The 27467-nt window shown below is 39.6% G+C and overlaps 1 protein-coding gene across 3 annotated transcripts in view; it reads left to right on the top strand.

The window, feature by feature from the left end:
- Nucleotides 1–2771: 2771 nt before the first annotated feature.
- The window catches only part of MNAT1 (MNAT1 component of CDK activating kinase), a 187023-nt gene continuing 162327 nt past the window's right edge, over nucleotides 2772–27467 (top strand). The window contains exon 1 of one of the 3 annotated variants that reach the window (XM_089522770.1): nucleotides 2772–2992. In XM_089522770.1, the coding sequence (XP_089378896.1) occupies nucleotides 2904–2992 (89 nt within the window). In that variant the 5' untranslated portion in view covers nucleotides 2772–2903. The remainder of the gene's footprint in view (nucleotides 2993–27467) is intronic. The other 2 variants (XM_089522769.1, XM_089522768.1) reach the window with 2 other exon arrangements.

Raw genomic sequence — 27467 nt, 5'->3', positions numbered from 1 at the left:
ACTATCTCCTTACTTATTCTGTGCTGAAATTCCCCTGTTCTGTCCTTTGCTCCATTATCCTCAGGTTGAGCACCCTTTGCCTTTTCTGAGAAGACTGAGGCAAAGAAGGTGTTGAGTAATTCTGCCTTTTCTCTGTCTTCTGTTAGCATTTTGCCATCTTCTCCATGCCTACCGTTTCCTTCTTCTTCCTTTTGCTGCGGACATATCCAAAAAAGCCCTTTTTATTGTTCTTAACCTCTCTAGCAAGCCTGAGTTCATTCTGTGCTTTAGCTTTTCTGACTTTACCCCTACACATGCCTGCTATTTCTTTGAATTCCTCTTTGGTGATTTCCCCATTTTTCCATTGCTTGTACCTGTTCCGTTTAAAACTTAGCTCAGTTGAAAGTTCTTTAGTCATCCATCCTGGTTTCTTGAGACATCTCTCCTTCTTCTTTCTCACTGGAACTGTTTGAAATTGTGCCTTCAGTATCTCTCCTTTGAGAAACTCCCATCCATCCTGAACTCCCTTCCCTTTTAGTATTCCTGACCATGGGATCACTCCCAGTATTTCTCTAAGTTTACCTAAATCTGCTCTCCTAAAGTCTAGGATGTGTGTCTGACTATGCCTGGCTTCTCTTTTCCACTGTATAACAAACTCCAAGAGAAAAGAAATAAGAATGAAGGTAGCAATAATAATTTTATGTCTTTTAAAAAAAATTATTGGTTTAGTTAAAATTAAATAGTTTAATACAAATAAGACTGAGATAAATTCATTAAGAATAGATAAGTAATGTGATTTATAACATATTGCATATGGAATACTATCTATAAGATACTTTAAATATTATTTTAAGTATGCCATATTACTATTAATAAAAAGATTTTTTTTAAAAAGGATTAATATCTCGTTGTTTTTGTTGCTGTTGTGTGCCTTCAAGTTTTTTCTGAGTTATGGCGAACCTAAGGCTAACTTATCATGGGGTTTTCTTGGCCACAGTTCAGAGGCCTGCCATTGCCATCTCCTGAGGCTGAGAGAGTGTGACTTGGCTAAGGTCACCCAATGAGTTTAATGACTGAGTCAAGATTAGAATGGAGCCCTGGGTCCAAAACACACTGCAGATATAATCCAGTTTGAAATTGCTTTAACTGTTGTGGCTCAATGCTAAGGAACTCTGGGAACTGTAGTTTTCTGAGACAATTAGCCTTCTCTGTCAGAGAGCTCTGGTGCCACAATAAACTACAATTCCCAGGATCCCCTTGCACTGAGCCAGGGCAGTTAAAGCAGCCTGGATTATTTCTGCAGTGTGTTTTGAACTCTGGTCTCTAGAGTTGTAGTCTAACATTATTATAGAATCATAAAATGGTAGCGTTGGAAGAGACCCCAAGGGCCATCCAGTCCAACCCCATTCTGCCATGCAGGAACTCACAGTCAAAGCACCTGACAGATGGCCATCCAGCCTCTGTTTAAAGGCCTCCAAAGAACAAGACTCTCACAAAACTACAAATCCCTGAATCCCATAACGTTGAGCCATGGCAGTTAAAGTGGTGATACACTGCATTATTTCTGTAGTGAGACACATACCCCACCCACCCATCACCCCAATGCTAAGGAGCCTGAAAGCAAACTCTATAGAACTCCATAGGGCTTACTTTAAAGTAAAGAAATACAGTATATCCATAGAACTGCAGCCATCACTGCAGTGCAGGCACTGAACTAAGTTACTAATGGATCATAGCCAAGCCCATTATCTGCCCAGGGTGAATAGATGTCATAACCGCAAAGGAGGACAAGGCAGCATAAAATGTAGGACATTATCAAATAAAAGCTAAAAACATTAATAGAAATGTAAATCCATGCTTCTTAGCCATGCTCAAAGTGCAGATCAGGGTTAAGTTTCCTGCTGGAGCATTAAAAAACAAACACCCACTGGGTGACCTTGGCCAAGTTGCACTCTCTCAGCCTCAGAGGTTGGCAATGGCAAACCTCCTCTGAACAAGTCTTGCCATGAAACCCCATGATAGGTTGGCCTTAGGATCGCCGTCAGTCAGACTCAGAAAATGACTTGGAGGCACACAACAAACAGCAACTCCCCCCTTAGGAGTTTCACACCACTTCTGGAAATTGTAGTTTGTTGGGAGCTGGAGACAAAGCAGGTAGAAAGAAAACCAACCCATTTTGGGATGTGGTGCTGGAGAAGAGTTTTGCACATGGGCTGCTGAAAGGACTGAGGGACGGGTCCTTGAACAGAACAAGGCTGAACTCTCCCTGGAAGCCAAGATAAAGAGACTGAGGCTGCCCTACTTTGGCCACTGGTGAGAAGGCAGGGATCATTAGAAAAGACAGTCATGCTAGCTAGGGATTATAGGAATTATATTATATTAGATACAATATTAGGTAATAATAATAATAATAACGCTCTGAAAACAGTGGTTCCCAGGCTGTGCCCTTAATAGTTAATATTAAATGGTTTAATATGAATGAGATTCAGATGAGGTAATTAAGAATGGATAATTAATGTGACTTGTTACTTATTGTATGTTGAATACTATGAGTAATATATTTTTAAATATTATGTTAAGTATGTTATATAATAATAATAATAATGATGATGATGATGATGATGATGACGATGACGACGACAACAGCAACAACACAAAGCTCTTAAAGGACACAGTTTGGGGACTGTTCCCTGTCAGGGCTTTTGGACTCCAGCTCCCAGAATCCCCGGCTCTTGGCCAACACGGCTGAGGCTTCTGGGAGCTGAAGTCCCGAAGCTGCGAAAGGCCCGGCAGTTGGAGGGGAGCCGCTGGGCCTTAAAGCTGAAGCGGAACCTTTCCCGGGAGCGGCTGTTTCCGGAGGGAGGCCTTTCTGGGCGCAGCAGCCGGGTCTTTCTGGCTGGCCTTGGCGAGGGAAGGCGGGGGCCATGGACGACCAGGGCTGCCCCCGGTGCAAGACCACCAAGTACAGGAACCCCTCCCTCAGGCTGATGGTCAACGTCTGCGGACACACGCTGTAAGCCTCGGGCGGCCGCGGGGGCAAGGAGAGGCCCAGACATACTGCAGACATCACCGGCTTTGAGGCCGCTTTAACTGCCCTGGATCAGTGCTGGGGAATTATGGGAAGTGTAGTTTTGGGAACTGTCAGAGAGAGAGAGAGAGAGAGAGAGAGAGAGAGCTCTGGTGGTGCCACAGTGAACTACACTTCCCAGGATTCCCTAGCAGCAGCTGAAGGGGCCTCGGGGGGATCATGTTTCTGCAGTGTGTTTGGGGCCACAGTTGGGAAAGGGAAGGGGGCTCATAAGGGCAGCCAAGGGCCTTCTGGGGGCTTATTCCTCCTTTCCAGCAGGGATGAAGCAGGGAGCATTGAGAGGCCCTCAAAACGGGTCCAAAGCAATTGTCTGGGTTGAAAAACCCATCAGCGAGACCTTCCTTGGCCAACTGCAAGGCACAGTATACTTGGCGCAAGCTTTCACAGCTCCATGGGCTTCCTCTTCTGCTTCTTCTCCAGCTTTATTTATATAGCGCTGTAAATGTAGACAGCATTGTACATAGAGTCAATTAAGATAGATAAAACAAACCTGCCTATGGCATACGCTCTACGAAAATGATAAATATATATATGCTTATTAGTACATCTCCATCAGGCAAGATGTTGCAACCCAAGAGAAGGAGGAAACAATTGGAGATCTTAGCCAGACGCCTGCATGGTGTTCCAGTCCTTAGTGAAGATGTTACGCTGGGGAGGATATCTTTTCCAGGCAGGATCCTCTTCCTTCTGGCACTTAGTATGTGTTTATTTACAATATTTATACCCGCTCTAAAGGCCCCAAAGGCTCTCACTTGGGCCCTCCCTGAGCCAGCGGCTCCCAGCCTGTGGGTTGCGGCCCCTTTGGGGGCTGAAGGACCCTTTCACAGGGGTTGCCTAAGACCATTGGAAAACACATATCTCCAATGTTTCTTAGGAAATAATTTTATGGCTAGGGTCACCACAACATGAGGAACTATATTAAAGGACTGCAGCATTAGGAAGAAACAAGAATCAAGGAACACGAGAGACACTGCAGACGGGCCAGCCAGAAAAATCAGCATTAGCAGAACATGCCACAAACCATCCTGGGCATAAAATCCTGTTTGAAAACACTGACATTCTGGGCCATGCCAACCACTACCATGTCAGGATGCACAGGGAAGCCATTGAAATCCACAAACACCTGGACAATTTCAACCGGAAAGAAGAAACCCTTAAAGTGAACAAAATTTGGCTACCAGTCCTGAGGAATGGCAAAATAAGGACTCAGCAAATGCACATGGGAAACCACTCAGAGTCAGGGGCTTTCCCAGCAGATAATGATCACCAATTAGCAGACACTAATCCTCTTTTGCATTAGCCTCCCAGCCTGAGGCCAGCCATCAGCACAGAACAATACACATGCTAATCACTCCAGCATTCCCAGGCTCACACAGTATATATAGACCCACTTTTCCAGGCAAGCATTCTCTGAAGATGCCAGCCACAGATGCTTGCGAAACGTCAAACTCTTCTAGAACATGGCCAAATAGCCTGAAAAACCCACAAAAAACTATGGATGCCAGCCATGAAAGCCTTCGAATTCAGCATTAGGAAGGTTGGGAACCAGTGCCCTAAATGGTTTTACAATGTGTGTAAGCTAATTGCCCCCAACAACCTGGGTACTCATTTTAGCGGCTTCTGCAGGATGCCCGGCTGAGTCGACCCTGAACCCCTGGAGGAAGGAACATCAACAATCCAAGATACGTGAATGACATCATACTACTAGCACACTGATTCTCAACCTTCCTAATGCCTTCCGCATGTTGTGGTGACTCCCAACCTTAAAATTATTTCCTAAGACCATTGGAAATATGTGTTTTCTGATGATCTTAGGCAACTCCTGTGAAAGGGTCATTCAACCCCAAAGGGGTCACGACCCACAGATTGAGAACTGCTCTACTAGCGGAAAACATCATGGACTTTGAACCATTACTAAGGAAAGTTAAAGAAGGCAGTGCAAAGGCAAGCTGAACATTAAGGAGGATTTACATAAATTCAGTCTAGATATTGAGGAAACTGAGGCCCAAAACAGATACGCAAAAAGCACCAGCTGCAGGCTGTGTTGGGGGTGTGGTGTTTATATGACACATGCCCTGAACACAGCTTGAAGCCACGCTGAGCCTGTGCCAACCTGGAAAAGCTGTCACAAAAAGGAGCAGATATAACCCTGTCTTGTGGTTTATGAGTGAGCGGCTTACAAATTGTTAATTAGGCATTTCCCTGTCCTCAGATGTAGAATCTAAAAAGATAAGACACAAAAGGAGTGGGGAAGGGGAAAAGTCCAGCAGATCTTCTCTCCCTCTGGGGCCCAGACCAAGGCTTTGATTGAGATTTCCTGCATGGCAGGGGTTGGACTGGATGGCCCTTGCGGTCTCTTCCAACTCTATGATTCTGATTCTAGGGCAGATGGACTGGAGGGAGGGCCCTTTTTCTTACTGTGGCTAGGCTTGATGGAGCTGGCTTGCCTTTCTCTCTTTCTGAGGCTGGATGATGGTGGATGGGAGTGTCACAACACTTGATAGTCCCAAATCTGTACTAAGGAACAGAATATGCAGACTGCTTAGTTCAGTATGAAGTGATATAGAAATATAAATACTATTGTTTTTTCTATAGGGGCCCTAATGGTGCAATGGTTAAATGCCTGTACTGCAGCCACTTACTCAAAACCATAAGGTTGCGAGTTCAATACTTGCCAGGGTTCAAGCTCGACTCAGGCTTGCATCCTTCTGTAGGTGGCTAAAATGAGTATCCAGCTTGTTGGGGGCAAAAAGCTTACACATTGTAAACCGCTTAGGGAGTGCTTAAGTGCACTGATAAGCAGTATAGAAATGTACTTGCTATTGCTGTAAAGTGTAAAGATATACAACTGCAGACTAAAGTTAGAGTCGTTCAAGCCATCGTACTCCCCATCAGCATGTGAGGATGCGAGAGCTAGATAGTGAAGAAAGTGGACAGGAAGAAAATAAAGTTATTTGAGATGTGGTGCTGGAGAAGAGTGCTGAGCATCGTGTGGACAGCCAAAAAGACAAACAAATGGGTGCTTAGAATGATTGAAGCCTGAACTCTCCTTGGAAGGCAAGACGATGAAACTAAAGCTGTTGTAATTTGATCACATCACGAGAAGGCATGACTCATTAGAAAAGACAATACTGCTAGGAAATGTGGAAGGTAGTAGAAAGAAAGAAAGAAAGACTGCATGCCATATATCTGGGACTCAGTGTAGGAGGTCACAGGCCTGAATTTGCAGAGCAGTGGAGGATAGGGGGTCTTGCAGATGCCTCACCCACAGGTTCATGAGTCAGGGTCAGTGGTTTTGTGTGGGTTTTTTGAGCTGTGTGGCCACATTCTGGAAGAATTTATTCCTAATGTTTCGCCTACAATTGTGGCTGGCATCTTCCAGAGGGTGGTGAAGAGGCCATCCACAGTTGCAGGCGAAACGTCGGGAATAAACTCTTCCAGAATGTGGCCACACAGCCTGAAAAACCTACAGAAAACTATGGATGCCAGCCGTGAAAGTCTTTGACTTCACTGTTAGGCTCGACTCAAGGAAAGTTAACAATAACAAGCTATTTGTAAGTTATCTCATTATACATATATATATATATATATATATATGCACAAAAATTCAAAAATATACTTCTGGTCCCAGGCATTTCAGGTAAGGAAGACTCAACCTGTAGTTACAAATTTCTTGATGTGCAACCTATATTTTGAGTGTAAGTTGGGAGTGCCTTAGTCTGAACATTGTGTTTACTGTAATCTTGTTGATTATTAGTGGCTCACTGTTATTGCAGTATAAGAAACAATAATACCAGTGTGTCTTACCGGTCTGTTGTTTACTGATGTAATGATATAATACATGTGAAGCTCTTTAAAGAGCTATGCAGGTATAATAATCATGGTAGCTTATAGTTGGAAGATCAAGCATCAGTTGCATAAAATAAAAATACATGAAACAACATTCCAGGGAGTGTTATGAAAAAGGAACATGAACGAGGAAAACATTGTGAAGGTATCTCCGTTGATGTGTTCTACTTGTTTATTTATTAAAATATTTATATTCAGCCCTCTTATCATAAGATCTCTAGAGTATTATATACTATTTATTTATTAAAATATTTATATCCTGCCTTTTATCTAAAGATCTGAGGGCGGGAGGATTGGGTTTCCCTTCTGGGATTCTCTCTTGATTAAGAAGTGCTGGGTTTCAAGCCAATGGCATTTTAGCTGTCATGGACAAAATTGGATTACACATGGTCCTTTCTTTCAGAATTTCCCAGACTAATAGGTGCTGCTCACAAAGCAATGAGGTGTGGCTCTTCAGGTGAATGGCTGCAGCTTTTTCATTTCAGTTTGCATCTCTTCTTTTTCATGTTAACGTTATTGATTTGGTTATTGAATTCAAGGGGAAAAAATCTGTCAAAAATATTATATCATAACCATTTATAACATATTAAATCAGAACCAATATGGCTTGTACTAAATTGTACTTTAGGACTGTTATAGTCCAGTAATGGGAGAAAGTAAGTACCAGAATTTGCCCAAACAAATCTTATTAGTCTGAAATTGCCTTTCCCAAAGAGGTTCATGAAGACAAAGTAGTTTGTATCGGATTACTGAAAGGTGCCAATCAGGTTTGGGAAAAAATAGTTGAAAAACAAACAATTTTTTGTTGTTGGTTGAAACTGTTTTTGTTTGTTTGTTGTCTAAACCAATTTTTAGCATTAATGTTTTAATGAAAAAATTGAAACCTATCAATGCCATGAATCATTATTTTTTTGTCTTAGAAAGCTTGATCAATCATGTTTTAATGCATTCTAACATCAACAATTCAAAGTTATTAGGCTTTTATATGATTTATATCTTTCAATAAAACACTATTTTTCACTGCTTATTATTCCTGTTAAATCTGAATATATGTAGACTAAACATACAAAGTGCTTTCAGAGTTGTTTTGGCTGACCATGTTAACTGAAGGATTTCTTTCTGAATGTCATTTCTTGCACTATGAAATGAAATGGTTAAAAAGAAGCAACTGACACTGGATCCTTGTCTAACAATGAACAACTGCCAATAAACCATTAAAATTAAAATACGTAAATTCAAGACGTCACTGTTGTTCCAGTAAGAGGGTTAGAAAATAGCAATAATAGCTGGACTTTTAAAATACATATAAATAATCAATTAACAAAAAAGACAAGAATGGTTTTTTAAAAAGTCATTTGGTGGTTTAAACTAGCCAATCCCAATTTAAAGAATGCAACAGCACTTTACAGAGTGGGAGAGAAGGGCTAGGGACAAATTACATCTGAACAGTAGTAACAGGAGCAGTGGTTGCAGTAAGTGTAGTAACTTTTAAACTATTGGTTATGATTCTCCCTTAAGATCATGCTTATCTACATGGAGATATTTTTGTATTTGCTTCTGGTATCCATAAACAGAGTATTTCCTATGCTTAAAATTTAAACTATACAACCTTAGATAATCATTTCATGGTATACTACTTTTTTACATTCAGGGAGTTTGCTCTTGGTTTTGGCTATTTTTCATTCATTTGAAGGAGCATTCAAATGTTTAGATCTTCACTTATACGTAGTTTGAATTGGTATATTCCTAGCAGGGCTGTTCCATGTGATTATTTTAAATGTGTAGATAAGCCTTGGGAATCTATTGAGTGTGCAGACTTGATTATAATTTCCTGGTGGTGATGGTGAAGGATTAGATGTCATTTTATGGCTGTTGTGACCTTGGACCTCTAATCCTTTCATAATGATGGGAGTCTTGGTTGTGATGTTGTGGACCACTTCTAAGGCACAACATAGAAGGAAAGCTACTTGCCCTTCTTTTCTTTCCTTCCTTTCGTTGTTGTTACATGCCTTCAAGTGAACTTCACCTTATGGTGATTCTGTCAAAGGATTTTCTTGGTACAGTTTCTTTGGATGTGGCTTACTATTGCCTTCCTCTCAGGCTGAGAGAGAGTGGCCTGCCCAGTGTCATCCACTGGGTTTCCATGGCCGAGTGGGGATTCGCACCCTGGTCTTCAGAGTTCAACAGAGTTGGTTTAATACTGTATATTCTTGACTATAAGCTGATGTGTATAAATTGAGGGCAGGTGTGGGGTACAAAATTATGGATTTTGATATCAACTTGATATGAAGTTGAAGTTAAAACTTAGGGGCATGTAACAAAAAAAGCAAAGGAAAACAATGCCAAAGAAGTTACAAAATTCTGGCAGGCTCACCTGAGAGGCTGGATGGATGAGGAGGGAACTACGGTAAACTGTGGCCGTGTGATGTCTAGGGGAGGCGACCAGGCCCAGGTAGGGGGAAGAAAACGTGCAAATGTTAAAATGGATGGAAAGGCAAAGGAAAGAAAATGGTGCCTATGTTAGTAGTGATTTTACCCTTTAACTTTAATAACTTTGCCTGGTTTCAACCCAGAAAAGCTGACATATACAAATGTCTTATTCACTTCCTTCAAAGCTTGATTCCTTTTGGTGCTCCTTTAAGAGGAAGCCCCCAAGAGCTGCTACTGCTGCCATTTTCTTGCCCAGGCATTCAAAAAGGTCAGAAGTGGCACCATGGCGGAGAGAATAGAGGGGGCTGGCACTCCCAGGACAAACTAATCTCACAGAGCCTTTAACAATATAGTACTTAGTGACCTGTGGATAAGTAGACCAGATTTTTGGGTCAGTATTTTGATTAGATTTATTCTAGTCAAAATTTCTAGACTTATTCTTAGACAGCCAGTGTGGCGTAGTGGTTTGAGTGTTGGACTATGACTCTGGAGACCAGGGTCCGATTCCCAGCTTGACCATGAAACCCACTGGGTGAGCCTCGGCAATTCACATGCTCTTAGCCTCTGAAAAAGGCAGTGGCAAACCTCTTCTGAACAAATCCTGCCAAGAAAAAATGAGATACTCCCCCATAACAGCTCATTGTGCAACTAATTTGGGCCAGAATCCTTTTGGTGTCTTATGCGTGCATATATTTCCATATGATAATTCAAGATTGCAGAAGTGGAGTTGCAAATGCGGTGCCATTGTTTATGCACATATACATGTGGTGTGCTTGTGAATGCACAGCCTTCAGCATCTGGTATTGGTTGGTAGTCTCCCATCCAAGCATTAACCAGGGCTGCCCCTGCTTTGTTTCCAGAATCCGATGGGATTTGGTGCCTTTAGGACACTTAAGACAGGGGGAGTCGTACTGCACATTGAGGAAGGGAAGGTATTCTTTGGCAGTCTCTCATCTAACTACTAACCAGGGCAGACCTGCTTAGCTTCCAAGGTCAGACAGGATCTGGTGCCTATACTTCCTGCTTAAATTTCATTGCTTGAAATGAATCTTAGTTGATAAAATGTAGATTTATCACATACCTCACAAATGTTTTAAAAGAAGGTGAAGAAAGGAAATACCTGCATGAAGTAAGTTTAATATGAAGACTGTTATGTTGAACAGGGAAAAGAAAGTTTATGGCTGGTTGTAAAATGTGGCCACATGGTCTCCAAGAGTCAGGGACCAGAGTCTTTCCATGAGAAGTACGGAAGTAATTGAAAGCAACCACATCTATTAGTTAATAATTGGGCCTTTGCTTGAGTGTCTATTGTTGTGTATCCTTTCTCCATACCATAGAGAAAGAGGAAGCATTGCTATCTCAGTCAAGATTCTGGAAGGGTTCCAATGGGATTGTGATTTGGAACAGCCATAAATTTGCAAAAATTACTGGCTTGGAATTACTTTCAATGGCCATTCATGAGCCCACATGGGGGAAAACCAGACTTTTGGGTTCTTAACAGTCTAATAAAACAACAACAGAGAGTAAGTGTAGTGCACTGATTAAACAAGTATAGCTGAGCCTGTGGGGTGTAATGGTATGACTGTTGGATTACGACTCTGGAAACCAAGCTTCCAATCCCTGCTTTAGCCATAGAAACCCACTGGGTGACCTTAGGCAAGTCACATTCTCTCAGCCTCAGATGGAGACAATGACAAATGCTCCTCTGAACAATTCTTGTCAAGAAAACTTGGTGATAGGATCACCATAAATCTAAAATGACTTGAGGGCACACACCACCACCAGCAAAACATTTTACCAAAGCCACCTACCAACTAAACCTTCTAGATAGCCTTCTAGCAGTTGGCCTAATAGTGAAGGATAGGGGCAGGAGATTGAGTATTTTGCCCACTTCTATGGAATTCACCCACTAAGTGAGTTTTTCAATGCAAGGCTACTCTAGAAAATAAAAAAATATGCCGAATTCCAGCTTTAAATTCTGTGACTAGAATTCTTAGATGCTGCTGACTGCATAACATGTGCAGATCAAACTGTTTTGTAGGGTTTCTTTTATTTTGCCTAATTATGAAATTTAGAAATATTCTCATAGTTAATTTTTTAAAACTATGAAGTCGAAGGCTTTCATGGCTGTCATCCATAGTTTTTCGGGCTATGTGGCCATGTTATAAAAGAGTTTATCCCTGACATTTCGTCAGCATCTGTGGCTGGCATCTTCAGAGAATGATACAGTAAAAGCGTATTTTAATTGATTTTGTGGAGGGTTGTGACCCAAATGAGGCATAATGGGACATCTCTGAGTTTGAAGAATTCTGCTCTATCTCTGCCTGGACTGTAGATTGGTTTTTAATGACTATATCTTTATATGTCACGCTCATGCATGATGCTTTACAGGCTTATTTAGATGATTTTTAAATTATCAGTCCACCCATAACTTTATTTATATCCTGCCTTTCTCCCAGATATTTGGGGCTTGAGGTAACTAAGCCTCAAGGAAGAAAATACAATAAATTATGAGTTTTAAAGTATGCATTGGTTTTACACAGATTATACGTTTATTATTGGCTTAATACGTTATGAGCGCCAGTGTGGCAAAGTGGTTTGAGTGTTGGACCTGTGTATCTGGTGATCTGAGTTTGATTCCCAATTTGACCATGAAACCCACTGGGCTACCTTGGCAGGACACATGCTCTCAGCCTCAGGAGAAGGCAATGGCAAACCTCCTCTGAACTATAGTTTTTTGTGGGGATTTTGGGCTATGTGGCCATGTTCTAGAAGAGTTTATTCCTGATGTTTCACCAGCATCTGTGACTGAGAATACCAGCCACAGATGCTGGTGAAACATCAGGAATAAACTCTTTTAGAACATGGCCACATAGTCCGAAATCCCCACAAAAACTATGGATGCCGGCCATGAAAGCCTTCGAATCCTCTGAACTATTCTTGCCAAGAAAACCCTCTGGTAGGGTCATCTTAGGGCTGCCATAAGTGGGAAATGAGTTGAAGGCACACAACAACAACAACATTGGTTTTATATGCTCTTATGTATTATGTTCTTATGAGTTATGTATTATGTTCTTATATGCTCTTATGTGTTATGTATTTTTTTAAACTGGTGTTAATGTACGTAGTCTGTCCTAGTTTAATCACTTGCTGTTCTCTGCATCTATCCATGAGAGGTGGCCAAGAAATAAATATTACTATTGTTATTATTGTTGCTACAGAGTATAAGGATGGTGGTATGAGAGGTGGAAGACAGAAAGAAAGAGTTGAGGAATAAAGAAGGTACAGTTTAATGATAAGAAAGTTTAAGAGAAGGAAAATATATGTTTAAAGTTGCTAAGAGAAGGTAATGGTGTGATATTGGAGAAGGTGAAAGGCTGGAGGAAGGAACGGATAGAATAGAAAACAGATAAATAAAGGATTGGTATGTATTAATATAAGATGTTTGAGAGAGTTGATTGTCTAGTTTTATTGATTTTGTTATTGATTTTGACATGTGTGTCTTTTTAGATATTAATGTATATATAAAGTTTATAGATTTGGGTTTGAATGGGTTTGTATGTATTTGTTTATGTTGTATGTTTTATGCTGTATGTCTTTTTCATCAATAAACATTATTTATAATGTTTAAAAAATAAAAATATATATTATTGCTACAGAGTATATGAGGACAGTTTCCTGCTTTCTGGAGCTTACAGTGTGAAATTGGGATGTGGGGGGACAACAGAGGAAAGGAGACAGAGGGGGTAGTTAAAAAAGCAAGATGCCCTCAGTTCAACTGAGCATGCTTAGTTTAGTTAGAGGCTGAGTAAGAATAAATACCTGTCACTTCTAGTTGACTGTCATTTCTAGTATAGGAAGGTAGCAAAACTAGCTGTCTTATTGTGGAGCCAGCCTGTTTTGTGTCACCATGGTCAGTTGGAAGAAACCGGTGAGAAGAGGACAGAAACTGAAAAAAAAAATGTTCCCTTTACTCATGCTATTTGGAAAGTAAACCTTTTTTATTTGTTGCATATATTTGTTTATTTGTTTTATTTGTTGGTTACTTGCCATGTGGCATTGTGTTGATTGTTGCTTTTCTATTGCTTTTACTTCGTTGAGAGAAGAAAAAAAACTTGTTTTGTTTTATTTATATTCCACTTTTGCTAGAAATGTGGGACTCAAGGCAGCTTACAATGAATGATGTAAAATAAAAAAATTAAAACATCCTGTCAACCTTTTTCTTTAAAATGCCCTTAGAAGTAACTTCTAAAAGTAACCAGGTAGCTGTTAATCATTACACTGATAAACCAGCTATAACCTTGCTGTTCCTATATGCCCCATTGAAATTAATGGAGGTCGCCCCTCCTTGAATATTCAAGACCGCGGATCTCAAGTCCGTGAGAATGGAGGGGCAACTGTAATTTCAAGTTCTTTACAATTTATGGCTATCTAAGGCAACCATATCATGAGGTTTTCTGGGGCTGATAGTGTGTGACTTGCCCAAGTTGGGTTTCATGGTCGAATGGGGAATTGAACCCTGATCTCCAGAGTCGTAGTCCAGTGTTCAAACTACTATGCCATGTTATTCCAAAAAGACTGTGCTATTTGTACATTGTCACACCCAAACTCTTGTGGAGGTCAAACTTTGCCAGGAAAAAGTCTCTGACTCCGTTTTGTTCTTCAGAGTACAGCAGGACAAGACTTACCATGGACTATTGGAATTTGGCCAGCAGAGAATATCTAGGTTACCTGTCTTTTCCTATGCCCCACTTCTTGTAGGCCAGGGGTGGGCAACTCTGGAAGGCTAAGGGGACACATTGGTCTTCCAGTATACTTTGGAACGCCACACCTGCCCCCTCCACCCACCTCTGAAAAAGAACCTAAACTTTTTGCTCCTAAATTATGTTCCCTATCCATTATCTTTCAGATATTCTTAAATACAAAGACTCTTTCAATCCCAATGCATATGTAGCCATACCCTCCATGTCTTCAGTGTAGCTTTGTTGTTGACTGCCCTTGAATCAATCTCGATCCAAAGCAAACCTGTGGATGAGACATCTCCAAGACTCCCTATCATCCACTACTCTACTTAGTTCTTGCAGATTCATACCCATGGTCTCTTTAATAGAGTCCATCCCTCTAGCATGCAGCTTTCCCCTCTTTCTACTTCTTTCCACCTTTCCTAGCATTATTGTTTTTTCCAATGAGTCACGTCTTCTCATGATGTTATTAAAGTACGACAGCCTCAGTTTAGTCATCTTGGCTTCCAAGGAGATTTCTAGCTAGATCTATTCAAGGATCCATTTGGGTCTTATATTTTGTTTTTTGGGGCTTTCTATGGTATCCTCAGCACTCTTCTCCAGCACCAGATCTCAAAGGAGTCTATTTTCTTCCCAAGTAGATGTACTTCCCAAGTAGATAGGTTACAGCCAACCTTTATTACTTCTGGGAGGGCTCAACTACTGTACTATCACTGTCATAATATTCCTCAGTGCGTGATCATCTCTGGTTGATAATTCCCAAAGAGATCTGGAAGCCATGCTCTATCAGGAGTTGCTTAGTGAGTTGGGTATGTTTTGTCTGGACATGAAAGGATGTCATATTGAAGAAGGAGTAAGCTTGTTTTCTACTGCAACAGAGACTAGGACATGGATAAATGGATTCAAACTACAGGAAAAGAGATTTCACTTTTTCTTTACTTTCCTACACTTTAAGAAGAATTTCCTGATTGTATGACCTGTTCGATTGTGGAATTTGCTGCATGGCAGGGGGTTAGACTGGATGACCCTTGTGATGTCTTCCAACTCTGTGATTCTAGGATTCTGGGATTAACTACAATGGGGTGTTGGTGGTCCAATTTTGCCAGATCATTTTAGCGGGGTTCAGCCTCTCATCTTGGTCGGGGGGGGGGGGCTTGAGCCCACACAACTCTACTGTTTTTGGGTCCTTGGCAGCTTCTAATGTGTTTGTGAAGTCCATAATCCCACACCAGTCAGAAGATCATTTTACAACATTGGCTCATATAGAAACACATGGAGTGTACTATTTTTGCAGGTGGGGGGGGGAGTTGGAAATTCTTTTTTTTTTCCATATCAAAAAGGAAACTTTTTTAGAAAGAGTGTATCCTTCTTAAAAAAAATAGAGGAAGGAAAAAAGTCTGGTTCAGCATCTAAAGTATATTTATTGAAGGTCAAATGCTCCACCAGCAAAAGCAAAGGCAGCACTATTATTTTAACCCCGCCTGTTTCAGCTGCAGATGTGATCCAGAGAGAGTTGCAATCTTTAAGATAACATACATTTATAAATAGAAGATCTGATCGCTTTGACATCTTCCTTGACTCTCTATGGCTACAGTTCAAGAAAAGGGCTTTGTGCTGCAAAGATTACCTTAAATGCAGAAGTCTGGGTAGATGAATTTGGGGCCAAGAAATGGGCCAAAGCTAATAGCGATGCCACTTGTGATTAATTCATCTGGAGCACTTTTACTGTCAGCTAGTCAAGACCTGATTTTATGGCTCCTGTTAAGATGAATGAAAGTTCTTGACAGTAAGCAGTTTAAGATTGAGGAATTGGAGCTTTCATTTCAAGCAGCAGAAACATTTAAGGGTATGTTTAATTTTACCCTTTTAATTATTCCGTCTGAGATCTGTATTGTTTAATGTGCAGGAGTGAGCAGTGTTTGAAATCCAGTTCTTTCTCAAAACATGGTAGCAATTCCCTAGCTCTTATGGTGTGTTTGATAAAGAGCTGACTTTTACATTTGCCGATGTGGTAACAGTCTAATGATCTTTCATTGTCTCTCTTGGAAACAGCTGCCTGTATTAGAGCTGGACAAATATTAGTAATACTTAAAGCACATTTCTTTGGTTGTACCATCTCAGCTAGCCTGGCGGCTACATAAAAATCCATTGCCTACCATCTCCAAAATGTTGACCATTTCCTCACCTGAAACATCGGAGCTTGTAAGGCTGGTATGTATAGCTTACTTGACTGGAAAGAGTATTAGAGAACTCTGGTGAGCTGTTGACTTTTTGGAAACAAATAGAGATGACTGATGATTATGATATTTTTGTAGGCTGACTTTCCCCCCAATTTTGGGATTCAAATTGTAATTAAATTACTGTTTAATTACAATATAGTTATATAGAAAAAGTCAACAATAAAATAGAATTGAACTATTAACAGTATTAAAACAATTTTAAACATACATTATTACACCAAAAAAGTAATTAAAAAAGCCCTTCTTACAAGGATTTTCCATAAAAGCCTTTAGTTCTAAAAGCTTGTCTGAATAATGAAAAACTTCACCTGTCAATGGAAGGACAGCAAAGAAGAGACTGTTTGGCCTCCCTAGGGAGGGAGCTCCAAAGTCTATGGGCAGCCACTGAGAAGGTGCTCTCTTGTGTTCCCACCAACTGTGTCTGTGAAGGTGATGGAAGTGAGATGAATTCTCAAAAATTAGACAGAGCTCTAAGGTTACATCTGAAAGTTTGGTGGCTGAAGTTCTTTTGGTTCTGTCAAACAGTTTCTAGGTGTTTTGTACATCCTCTTTAATTCTTTTGGGATATAGTCCATATATAGCATTATTTATTCAGTTTTTACCATCTAGAATGCTGTTTTCTTTTTGGAAGAACAATACAGACAAAGTAGGTGTTAGCAGTTCCACCCTCTCTAGGTCACCCATTAGCATTCCTCCATCATCTCCATGTAGGGAACCAACCTCTTCCTCAGTCTTCCTCCTGCTCCAAACATAATCCCACTTTCTTTTTTTACAGTTTTTAACCTCTCTTGCAAATGTGAGATCATTCTGAGATTTAGCTTTCCTGAATTTCTTCCTATAACTGCTGGCTATTTCTTTGTAGTCTTGCTTGGTGATTTGCCTATCTTTCAATTTCCTACACATGCCCTTTTTTAAAGACTAAAGATTTCTGTTTCCTGATCTTTTCATTAGCTAGTTAGGAGGTAGGCTCCTTATGCATGTGTAGATTCAAACAATTTGTAATTTCCCCCATTAATTTCAAGCTGTTTTGTTTGTTTTTGAATCGGTTGCAGTTCTCAGGGAAGCGTGTCATCAGACTGGGACACCTTTTTCCATTACTCTGCAAATGAAAGCAAATCTTTAGCAGGGTTAACTTTTCTTTTTTTATTATTTAAAAATTTGGTTTTCTAGATGGAGGCTAATGCCTTAGGAAACTTGAATTGCCCAACAAGAATATCACCCAATACAGTGGTCACATTCTCCGGGGTTAGGGATGAAGGATCCCTGTTTATATGGAAAAAGTGCAAATTAAAAAACCCCTCACTGTTCTTTTTATCCGAGAGAACAGCTGTCTAGGCATCTCCAGGTCCTCCAGTACTTCTCTGTGGTCAACATCTGTCAGAGGTTGATCATAGAATCATGCTGGAGGACCTACAAATGCCTAGAGAAGAGTTTTCTCTAGGAATGTCTAGGTTGTCCTGCACAACTCTATGGTCAACTTCTGGCAGAGTTGTACTGGAGGACCTAGAAATTCCTAGAGAACAAATGAATCAATACTGCAAATAATCAGATCCGCAAAAGTGAAAGCCACAAATGTAGAGGGCTAACTGTATTTCCTTTAGTATACTGTAATTGTTTTCCTCCCTAAATTTCAGAGGTGATATCTACCCTCATCTTTCCTTTTCTTTTGTGTAATCAGTCCCAAAATGATGCAACTTAACACTCAAGGTTAACTGCTTCTGCTTTATTGACCTAGTCTCTTATTGGCAAGGAACAGAGTCAAGACAGTCAGTTAATCTTGTTGTGTTTTTCACCTTCTGGACCTTACAGTCTTGTCAGAATTTGATTTCTGATAGATACCAGGATAGCCAAAGTCTTCCATTACAACTCTCTTTCTCCTTTTTTGAATGTTTGGTCAGCTGATCTACTAAGATATCCCACAGTCATGTCATGATTGTCTCCCTGTTCTGTAACTTTATACCCAAATGCGTTCACTTGCCTTCAGTGCAAAGGTGTCATCATCTCAGCCACCCATGTGGACAATTTTGGATTTTTAAGTATTTCAGATTTTCAAATTCCAGATGCAGGAGACTCAGCCTATACTGCGTTCCAGTCATGAGTTGCAAGCATCTTCTATGTTGCGACTCCCTCTAGTTGAAATGGTCTCACAAGGAGATCAGGCATGCTCCCAGTGGTAAATTCAAAAGAAGACCCATCCAGGCATTGTAAGGGTTCATTTTCTCAACAGTTAATCTTATCACTTTCCTCCCTTTTTAAAACGAATGACTTAGATCACACTGATTTTATTGCTTCTGTTCTTATTGTGACCTATTTTATGATTTTTTTGAGAGAAGCAATATAGGAATGTTCATAATAAATAAAACCAATAAAACAGGGAAAAATATACATATATGAAAGAATTCTTTTGATTGACTGAAAGCCTCTCCAGATGATAAAAAAAGTTTTTGTTTTGTTTTGTTCCTGTTCAAACCAATTTCATTTTGGAGATCCATATGACATTTTCTTCATCCCGAAACATTTCCCAGGAACTCTTGGCATTATCAAGGGTTTCTAAATTTCCAGGTTAGCTTACATTAACCTCTTATTTCCCAAATAACAAGAATCTCTACTTGGCTTTCTGTTTGTATTATCTTAGAACTAGCTAAGATGGCCATTGCCAGTAAACACAGCTCTTGTTTCCAGGCCACAGATTCAACAGAGATCAAGCAAGGGAAAGAGAAAAATTTGCACCCAAACGAAATGATCCCAACATTTAACTAGTGTCATATTGCTAAAGCACTTAATATTTTGATTCAAACTCATGAGAAATAATAATGGAAATGGGTAAAATCAATTTCTGAAATGTTGCTTCAGTCTAGACCAGTGATTCCCAAACTTTGGTCCTCCAGATATTTTGGCCTTCAACTCCCAGAAGCTCCATCCAGCTTGGACAACAGTCAGGAATTCTGGGAGTTGAAAACATCTGGAGGACCAAAGTTTTGGAATCTCTGGTCTAGATATTAGTAGGAGGGGGAAGGACACAAGGGAGAGGGCAGTGAAAGAAATGGGATATTTCAAGAGAGAGTTTGGATGCAAACCTGGGAGTCTGCAGGCAAAATCAAGAGAAGAACTTGAAACTTTCGACTCTACCAGCAACTTTCCCCCCATCTGGATGAGCCCTGAGACAATAATTTCCTGTGTCCAGATGTAAAAAAGGACTTTAAATTTCAAGGTACTGTATAATTCTAATTTATTATACTTTTGTAAGCCAACTTTTTTCCAGGTGTGGAGCTGTGGTATTTAGGTATGGGCTTTCTCCTTTGTGGATATCTTTCTTACAAGTCTGTTATAGAAGTGATTAATGAATCAAACATCCAGGAGGGCCTCTCCTTGAGTTATCTAACTGTATAATTTCTTTGTTATGTAGGATGAGTAATAGCTGGATAAAAAATTTGCAAGATTGAACTTTTTTTAATTGATGAAAGGTCGGAATTATTATGTATCTGAGACATGAAAGTGTTTCTGAGTAGAAAGGAATTCTTTATTATTGTTAGCGTGCCTTCCTTTGTTTCCTCAAGCCATCCATAGCCATTACCTTAATTGTGTGCCCTGTAGGAATGATGATAAATACGACTTTAATGAAATTGTTGTGTGCCTGTGAAAGAGGCTAGGGAGAAGAAATACATCCGTTCTTCTCTTCCTTTTGTCAGTATGTTTAAATGCTGTGAAAATAGTACACATCTTGGCTGTGGTTAAGATGCAAAGAGATAAGAATCAAAAGTAAATGTTGCTTTAAGCTTTAATTGCTCAAGCTTCTCCATGTTGTGGCTTTGCAGTGAACAACAGAAACATGCACTGGAAATCCATTGATGGGAACAGAATGATCTTGGTTTTGATTAGAGCATGTTAGCTACTTTTCATGTTAGCGGGTCTTGAGGAAAAAGTCCTGCCTTCCTCGCTGTCATAGAAATTAAAATGAACATATGGCGGGAGGAGCAGCATCACTGTGGCAGAGGTCTGGTGAGCAGCAAGTTGTATCTTCTTGCTTATTTAGTTTTATTGCTGAAAGCAACAACAGGGTTCATACTGTTTTATCACTTGGTTTTATTCTTTTCTTATATATATTTATTCACACATACATACAGTATATAAAGAGAGAGACAGGCAGATAAATGGTTGGTATAGTGGTTTGAGTGCTGGACTACAACTCTGGAGACCAGGGTTCAATTACCCAGTTACCCACTGGGTGATCTTGGGCAAGTCACATGAACAAATCTTGCCAAGAAAACCCCATGACAGGTCTTAGGTCCCTATGACAGGTCTCAGGGCAGCCATAAATCAGAAACTACTTGAAGGCACACAGCAAGAACAACAAATATCATAAGAGTTAACATGGAAAAATAATTTGAATGTTGGACTAGGAGTCTGGGAGACTAGTGTTCACATCCCTCCTTGGTCATGGAAACCCACTGGGTGACCTTGGGCAAGTCACATGCTCTCAGCCTCAGAGGAAGGCAATGGCAACCCACCTCTGAGCAGATCTTGCCAAGAAAGTCCAATGATAAATTGGTCTTAGGGTTGCCATAAATTATAAATGACTTGGAGGCACATAACAATAATATTGTAAACGATTTTGCAGTATTGCAATGTACAGTTGTAATATACAATGTGCAATAATGGACAATGTACAATTATAATATATATTTGCAATATTACAGTGTTGTAAACCACCTAAAGAGTGAGTGTGGTGTAATGGTTTGAGCACTGGGCTAGGATTCTAGGAGACAAGGGTTTGAATCCCCATTCAGCCATGGAAATCGACTGGGTGACCTTGGGCAAGTCACACTCTCTTAGTCTCAGAGGAAGGCAGTGGCAAACCCTCTCTGAAGAAATACTGCCAAGAAAACTGCATGAGGCATTCAGGCTGAGATCTTTCCCAGGTGTTCATACTATTTAAAGATTCTTTCTGTTGGAGAGACCTAAAATGCATTTGGTACCTTAAACTTATATTTGTGAAACCACATGTATTCCCCCCCCCCCCGCTGCACTGAACATTAAACTCTTAAGAGGGATTCTATGGTTTTGACTGAATGTGAACAATGTTCAGTGTTATTATTATTACATTTTATTTAGAAAGCGCTGTAGATTTGCACAGCACTGTACATAGAATGGATAAAATCGATAAGAATAATAAAACCTGCCAGTGGCGTACAATCTAAAAAATAACAAATGCATATAATGGTAGATAGTAATACAAGCTAGAATAAAATAAGCAAACAACATGTTAAAAACATCAAATAACAGACATCAAGTCAAATATCAGATGTCAAGCAAAAACAGTCACACATTACCTGGAAACGCTTGCCTGAACAATATCGTCTTTAACTCAGTTTTAAAACTGGTTTGAGAAGTGATGACTCATGTTCGTGGGGGAAGAAGGTTCCAGGAGTGAGTGGCAGCAAGTGAGAAACATCGCCACAGGAAGCATTTCTGTGGGGAGAGAAAGGACTGGTAAAGGATTGGTTAAAATACAAAGATTTGTTAATAAAAGATGGGTAAACTTTCAGATTTAAGACAGAAGAAGAATTAAAAGATCAAAACTATAAAATTCACTGGTATTTAAAATGGCAACTAAAAGAAAGGTTCAAAACAGATCAGAAGGAAAATAAGTTTGTTGAAGAAGAACCAGAATTAGAGAAATTACTAAAATTAGAGAATAAAGGTTTACTCTCCAAACTTTATAAATATTTATTAAAAATAGAACTAGAAAAAGAAGTAATCAAAAACAATATGATAACTTGGCCACAAAATATAGGACATAATATAGAGTTAAACCAATGGGAATATTCCTGGAATAAATGTTTAAAATATACCAGAAGTCAAAATATTAGGGAGAATTGCTATTAAATGTTCTTTAGGTGGTACATTACCATAGATAAATTAGCTAAAATATATGGGACAAAGGATAAATGCTGGAAATGTTTAAAAGAAAAAGGAACTTTTTTCATTGTTGGTGGTCTTGCCCGATAATCAAAAAATATTGGCATGAAATACATAATTTAATTGGAAACATGTTAAAAATCAAAATGGAATTTAAACCTGAAACTTATTTATTAAATAGAATTGATAGCAAATTAGAAAAAAAACTATGGTAGAATAATCTTTCATTTGATTACTGCAGAAAGGATTGTATTGGCACGAAAATGGAAAGAAGAAAATACTCCAGACATAAAAGAATGGACAGAAAAAATATACGAACTGGCCGAAATGGACAAATTAACAAGACTATTAAATGATGAAAATATGGAGGACTTCTTTAAAGAATGGGAAAGTGTGATAAGGAACTATGTATAGAAGGCTTCAAAGATTAAAGTAATCTTAAGTAGTAGTAACGAGTATAATAGAATTAAAACGTTGATTAGAACACAAGTCAGTAGTTTAATAGAATGGCCATGAAGAATTAATAGGAAACTAGAGTCTTTCTTGAAAGCTTTTATTGAGATGTAGCATACAGAATGTAGTAAATAAAGAAATAGATAAAAAGAATCACAAATGAAATGTTAAAGATTATTTCCATGTACAAGATAGGAAGGATTGTGTTAGTTATGTCTAGGACATGTAGATAGAAGTTGATTTTATGTTTATGTTTATGTTTAGTTAGTGTAGTTTGTTTTCGAAAGTTTGATAGAATGAGTAGAATGCGTAGAAGAAAGAATGTTTTAGTATGTTGAAGAAGGTAAGCGTAAGTGAAAGAAGTTTGAATAGTAAAGGAGAGAAGTGGATAGATTAAAGAAATAAAGAAGGAGAGAAGGAAGGAAGAGAATGAAGAGAAGGTAGCAACGATAGAAAGTTTGTATATGAAAGGCAGTAGGTTTTAATGTAAAGAAGGAAAGGAACACTAAATGTATTATGTATAGTGATTAGAAATGTTTGTCTATGTTTGTGTTTTGTAAGTTTAATAAAAATTAATTAATTTTCAACAACTCACAAGAGATCATACACATCGACAGCACCTACTCTCTGGAATAATCGAAATCCGAGCTTGCTCCACTTTGGATGCCTTTAAAAAGGCTCTGAAGACACATTTATTCCGACTGGCATATCCGTCTGACTCTTTGTAGTCACTATTCTTTGATAGATTTGCACATCATTGGCTGATAGATTTTTGGCCGTGTTTTTATGTATACTGAGATATGTAGATTTTATATTATTAACCTGTATGTAACTATATTCTTATTGTACACTGCTTTGATCATTGGAAAAGTGGTATATAAATAAAGTTTTATTATTTTTTTATTATTATTAAAAAAAGAAGAAGAAGGGACGAATCCAGGAAGGGGCAGTGGAAATCCTAGGCTGGGACAGGAGACCTTGACTACCAGAATGGAGGGAATGAGTAGGAATGTAAGGAGAGAGAAATTCAGATAGATAAGGAGGGGCCAGCCCATGCAGGGCTTTAAATGTCAACAACAAAAGCTTATACTGAATGCGGAAGGGGAAGGGGAGCCAAGGGAGGGAAGATAATAGAGGAGAAACATGGCCAAAGCAGCGAGTGGATGTAATAATATGTGCAGCTGAATGCTGGACAGAAGTTAAAGGACGAAGGTGAGAGAGAGGAAGCCCTGTCAGAAGAAGATTACAATAATCTTGTTGCGAGACCACTAGGGCATGGGCCAGAGTCTTGGCAGTAGAGGCCGAAAGAAATGGACGGATTTTAGCAATGTTGTAAAGAAAGAATCTACAGGCCTTGGCCGTGGCCTGGATCTGGGGGAATAAACAACAGAAAAGACTCAAAGATGAAACCAAAACTGCGGGCTTCCTGGACCGGTTGAATAGAGATGTTGTCAACAGAGACAGAAAAGGAGTATTGAACAGAGGACTTAGGTTGAAAGACAAGAAGTAGGAACGGGGAAAGTGGAGCTTGAGGGGTGGCATGTGGCCTTAGCCCCATTTTTTTTGCACCCAAAGCTCCTTCAGGACACCCCCAACTCTACTGGATCCCCTCAAAGTTTTTAATAGGGAGATCAAATAGACCACAGATCATACAAAGTATGCCATAATGCAGTGGTTTGTGGTGCTGTGCCCCCAATGCTCCCTGTGACTGAAATCAAACTCAGAAGTGACTTCCTATTTCTTTTGGGTCCATACAGACACATCACTTTGGTTTGCTTGAGGGTAAATGGATGTACATGCAAATTGCCCTCCATATTTGGGACAGTTGTCCTCTTCTCTCCTAAGGATTAAACCTGCAACCTTCTGCATGCAAAGCATGTGCCCTGTACCTCATCTGAGGGCTTCTGCCTTTTATAGATGACCTATCGTTGGACATAGTATAGCAAAGCTTGGAAGTTACTCTTTTGCACTACAATTGCTAACTCACTGCAGCTTGCATGCCTACTAGCTAGCTGGGGGCAGGGATGTAGCCAGGATTTTGGGAAAGGGGGGGGGGGGTCCAGACTAAGTGCCACCATTAAAATGGGGCTTGGGTGGGGCAGCGCAGCAGTGCACACCATTCATTGTATTTAATGGGGGGGGTCTGGACCCCACGGACCCCCCCCCATGGCTACGTCCCTGCTGGGAGATTCTGGAAACTGCACTTTAAAAAGTAATGTTGCCAAATTCTGGTTTACACAGAGCAGTTTCTGCCCAGTTAAATTCATTTGGTTTAATGTTGTTTTCCTTTGGAAAGTCCAAAAATATTTGGTGGGGAAAAAATGAGAAAGTGCTGAACTGGAAGAATAAAGAAATAAACCATGGCCATTACTTTGCTTCACTTTTGAAAGAAAAAGAAAACATGAGAGGAGTTATTACTGAAAATTTAATGATGCTTTCATCGATATGGTGCAGTGCCTCTGCATTCTGCAGTGATTTATTCATATTTAATGACCCTGCAATTTCTACTTTTGGATAAAAGGAGGAACTGCATATGGCCATAATTAATGTGTTTACAAAAAGCATGTCCCATTGTCTGTCATTCAGAATTCCTAAAACAAAGCACAGGGTAGATTAAATTTGTTAACTGTTGTTGAGACCATATATCATAACTTGTTTGTCATGAAGAACACAGGCAGCAAAACTCTTGACTTCAGCAGTTACTTATGATAACTCCATATACCACATATTTCAATGGATTAACAACTTCTTTGGTTTGACATTTAAGCATGTGTACTTTAAGTAGGATAATAGTAATGCCTAGCAGTTGCCGTATCTTTTTGGAGTGTTCAAATGCTTAGTTAAAACTGGGTTGTATACAGCTGTATTGCTCCACTAGTGCAAAGCTTCTGCTGCATGTGGGAATCTAATTTTCTACCTTGCACAAGTAGCAGATTCAATTCTCTGATTCTGTTAGTATAGTGGTACTAAAACTTTTATCCTTGTGAATCCCCTTTACATTTACATGCTGATGCTGTGCACCCCTTGATGTAGTATATGAAAAAAATTAGTGTGTATATTTTCATTTGTGCATTCATGTATAATAATATTTTAACATTTTTATAATATTGTTCAAATTAGAACAGTTTTATTTATGTTTAAATTTTACACATAAAAAAGTTTGGGAACAAGAGGGATCAGAGCCTCCAAGTCTTGTGCCCCCCTTGAGCAATTCCCCCCCCCCCGATCCCACCCCACCATTTGAGAACCAATGCTTTAGAGCATATTGTTGCCCCAAAAGGGGGTTGCCCAACCTTTGCACAACTCGTTATGAATTTATTTGGTTAGAACCTGCTTGTATTAAGTTATACAAGTTGTTGTGCTTATGTTTGTGCAAGCACTGATAGAACAACAATAGCTTTTGCACATTCACATTCACTGTTCCTAATGCCAAACTGTAATTTAGCAGCTGAGAATGAGCAACAGAAGTATGTACACACTCCTTGCATTTCCCCTCAACCTTTTTTCAGCACTTCCATCCTGGTTTATTTGAATTTCTGTTATAAAGGTCCAGACGGAAAACACTGATTTAATGCCTAGTTTGATTGGGTAGGATCTCAAACCACAGTTTGAAATTGGTTTAAGATCTTGAAATGTAAACTGTCATTAAACCACAGTTTTCTGTTTCAGACAAAGTCCCTAACAGTAGTTTACATAAACCAAAATGAGGGTAAAGTGAAAAGGAAGGAATGGGATAAGAGATAGAAAGTGAATACAGTTGGCCCTCCACATTTGCATCTTTGAGTTTTATGGATTTGATTATTTGCAGATTTGATCAATATATTTCCTTTAGAATTCAAAGATATAGCCGTGTTAGTCTGCAGAATCAGTATGTAGAGATCTTGAAACACCTTTACATCTGAAGAAGTAGACCGAAGTCTATGAAAAAGCTCATGCTGCCACCTTCTTTCTTTCATTTAGTCTCAAAGGTGGTACAAGATCTCTCTTCATACATATTCTCTCTAGGAATCTCTAAGTCTTCCAGCGCAATCCTGCTGGAAGCTGACCATAGAGTTGTGCTGGAGAATCTAGAAGTTCCTATAGAAAAGTCTTCTCTAGGCATTTGTAGGTCCTCCAGCATGAGTTTATGATCAGCTTCCGGCAGATGTAGACCACAGAGTTGCACTGGAGGATCTGGATATTCTTAGAGAGGTGTTCTCTTAGTTTAAAAAATAAGATTATTTTTATTTACGCGTTTTCCACATTCACAGGGGTCTCTCACCCCTAACCCTAGCGAATGTGGAGGGACCACATTCTCTGGTTAATTTTTTTATATACATATTTTTATTAAACTTTTCACACAAATCTCATTTATACTCATACATAAACAAACATTTGTAAAAAATCTTTAAAAACTTTAAAGACAGTTTCTAGTTAAATAAAAAATATTAAATACTTAAAATACAGTACAGTAAAAATACAGTGAAAACAGAGCACCCCTGTCATTTAAAAGCAAACATTGGCGGGGTACAGACGGGCAGGGGAAGACGTCTTGGAGGTGTATTCTGCTGAATACGGAGCCTCCAGAGGCTCAGGTGTATGGGGCTTCCACATGGGGGGCAGTGAAGACACCTCACCTGGGGCCGTTTCTGACCCGCAGTTTCCATACCGCCGCCTTGGAGGATGCTGCAAAGAGGCAGCTTCTGCACGGGCGGCCAAAAACGGGGCTTTTTTTTTCTTTTGCCGGCTGGCGGATGCGCAGCTGCGCAGCTGCGGCGCTCAGCACCG

This window comes from Sceloporus occidentalis, unplaced genomic scaffold (genome assembly GCF_023333645.1).
Source record: "Sceloporus occidentalis isolate IW3139 unplaced genomic scaffold, rSceOcc1.0.p SCAF_4, whole genome shotgun sequence".
Classification (NCBI taxonomy): Eukaryota; Metazoa; Chordata; class Lepidosauria; order Squamata; family Phrynosomatidae; genus Sceloporus; species Sceloporus occidentalis.
This window is presented reverse-complemented; position numbering and strand designations above follow the sequence as displayed.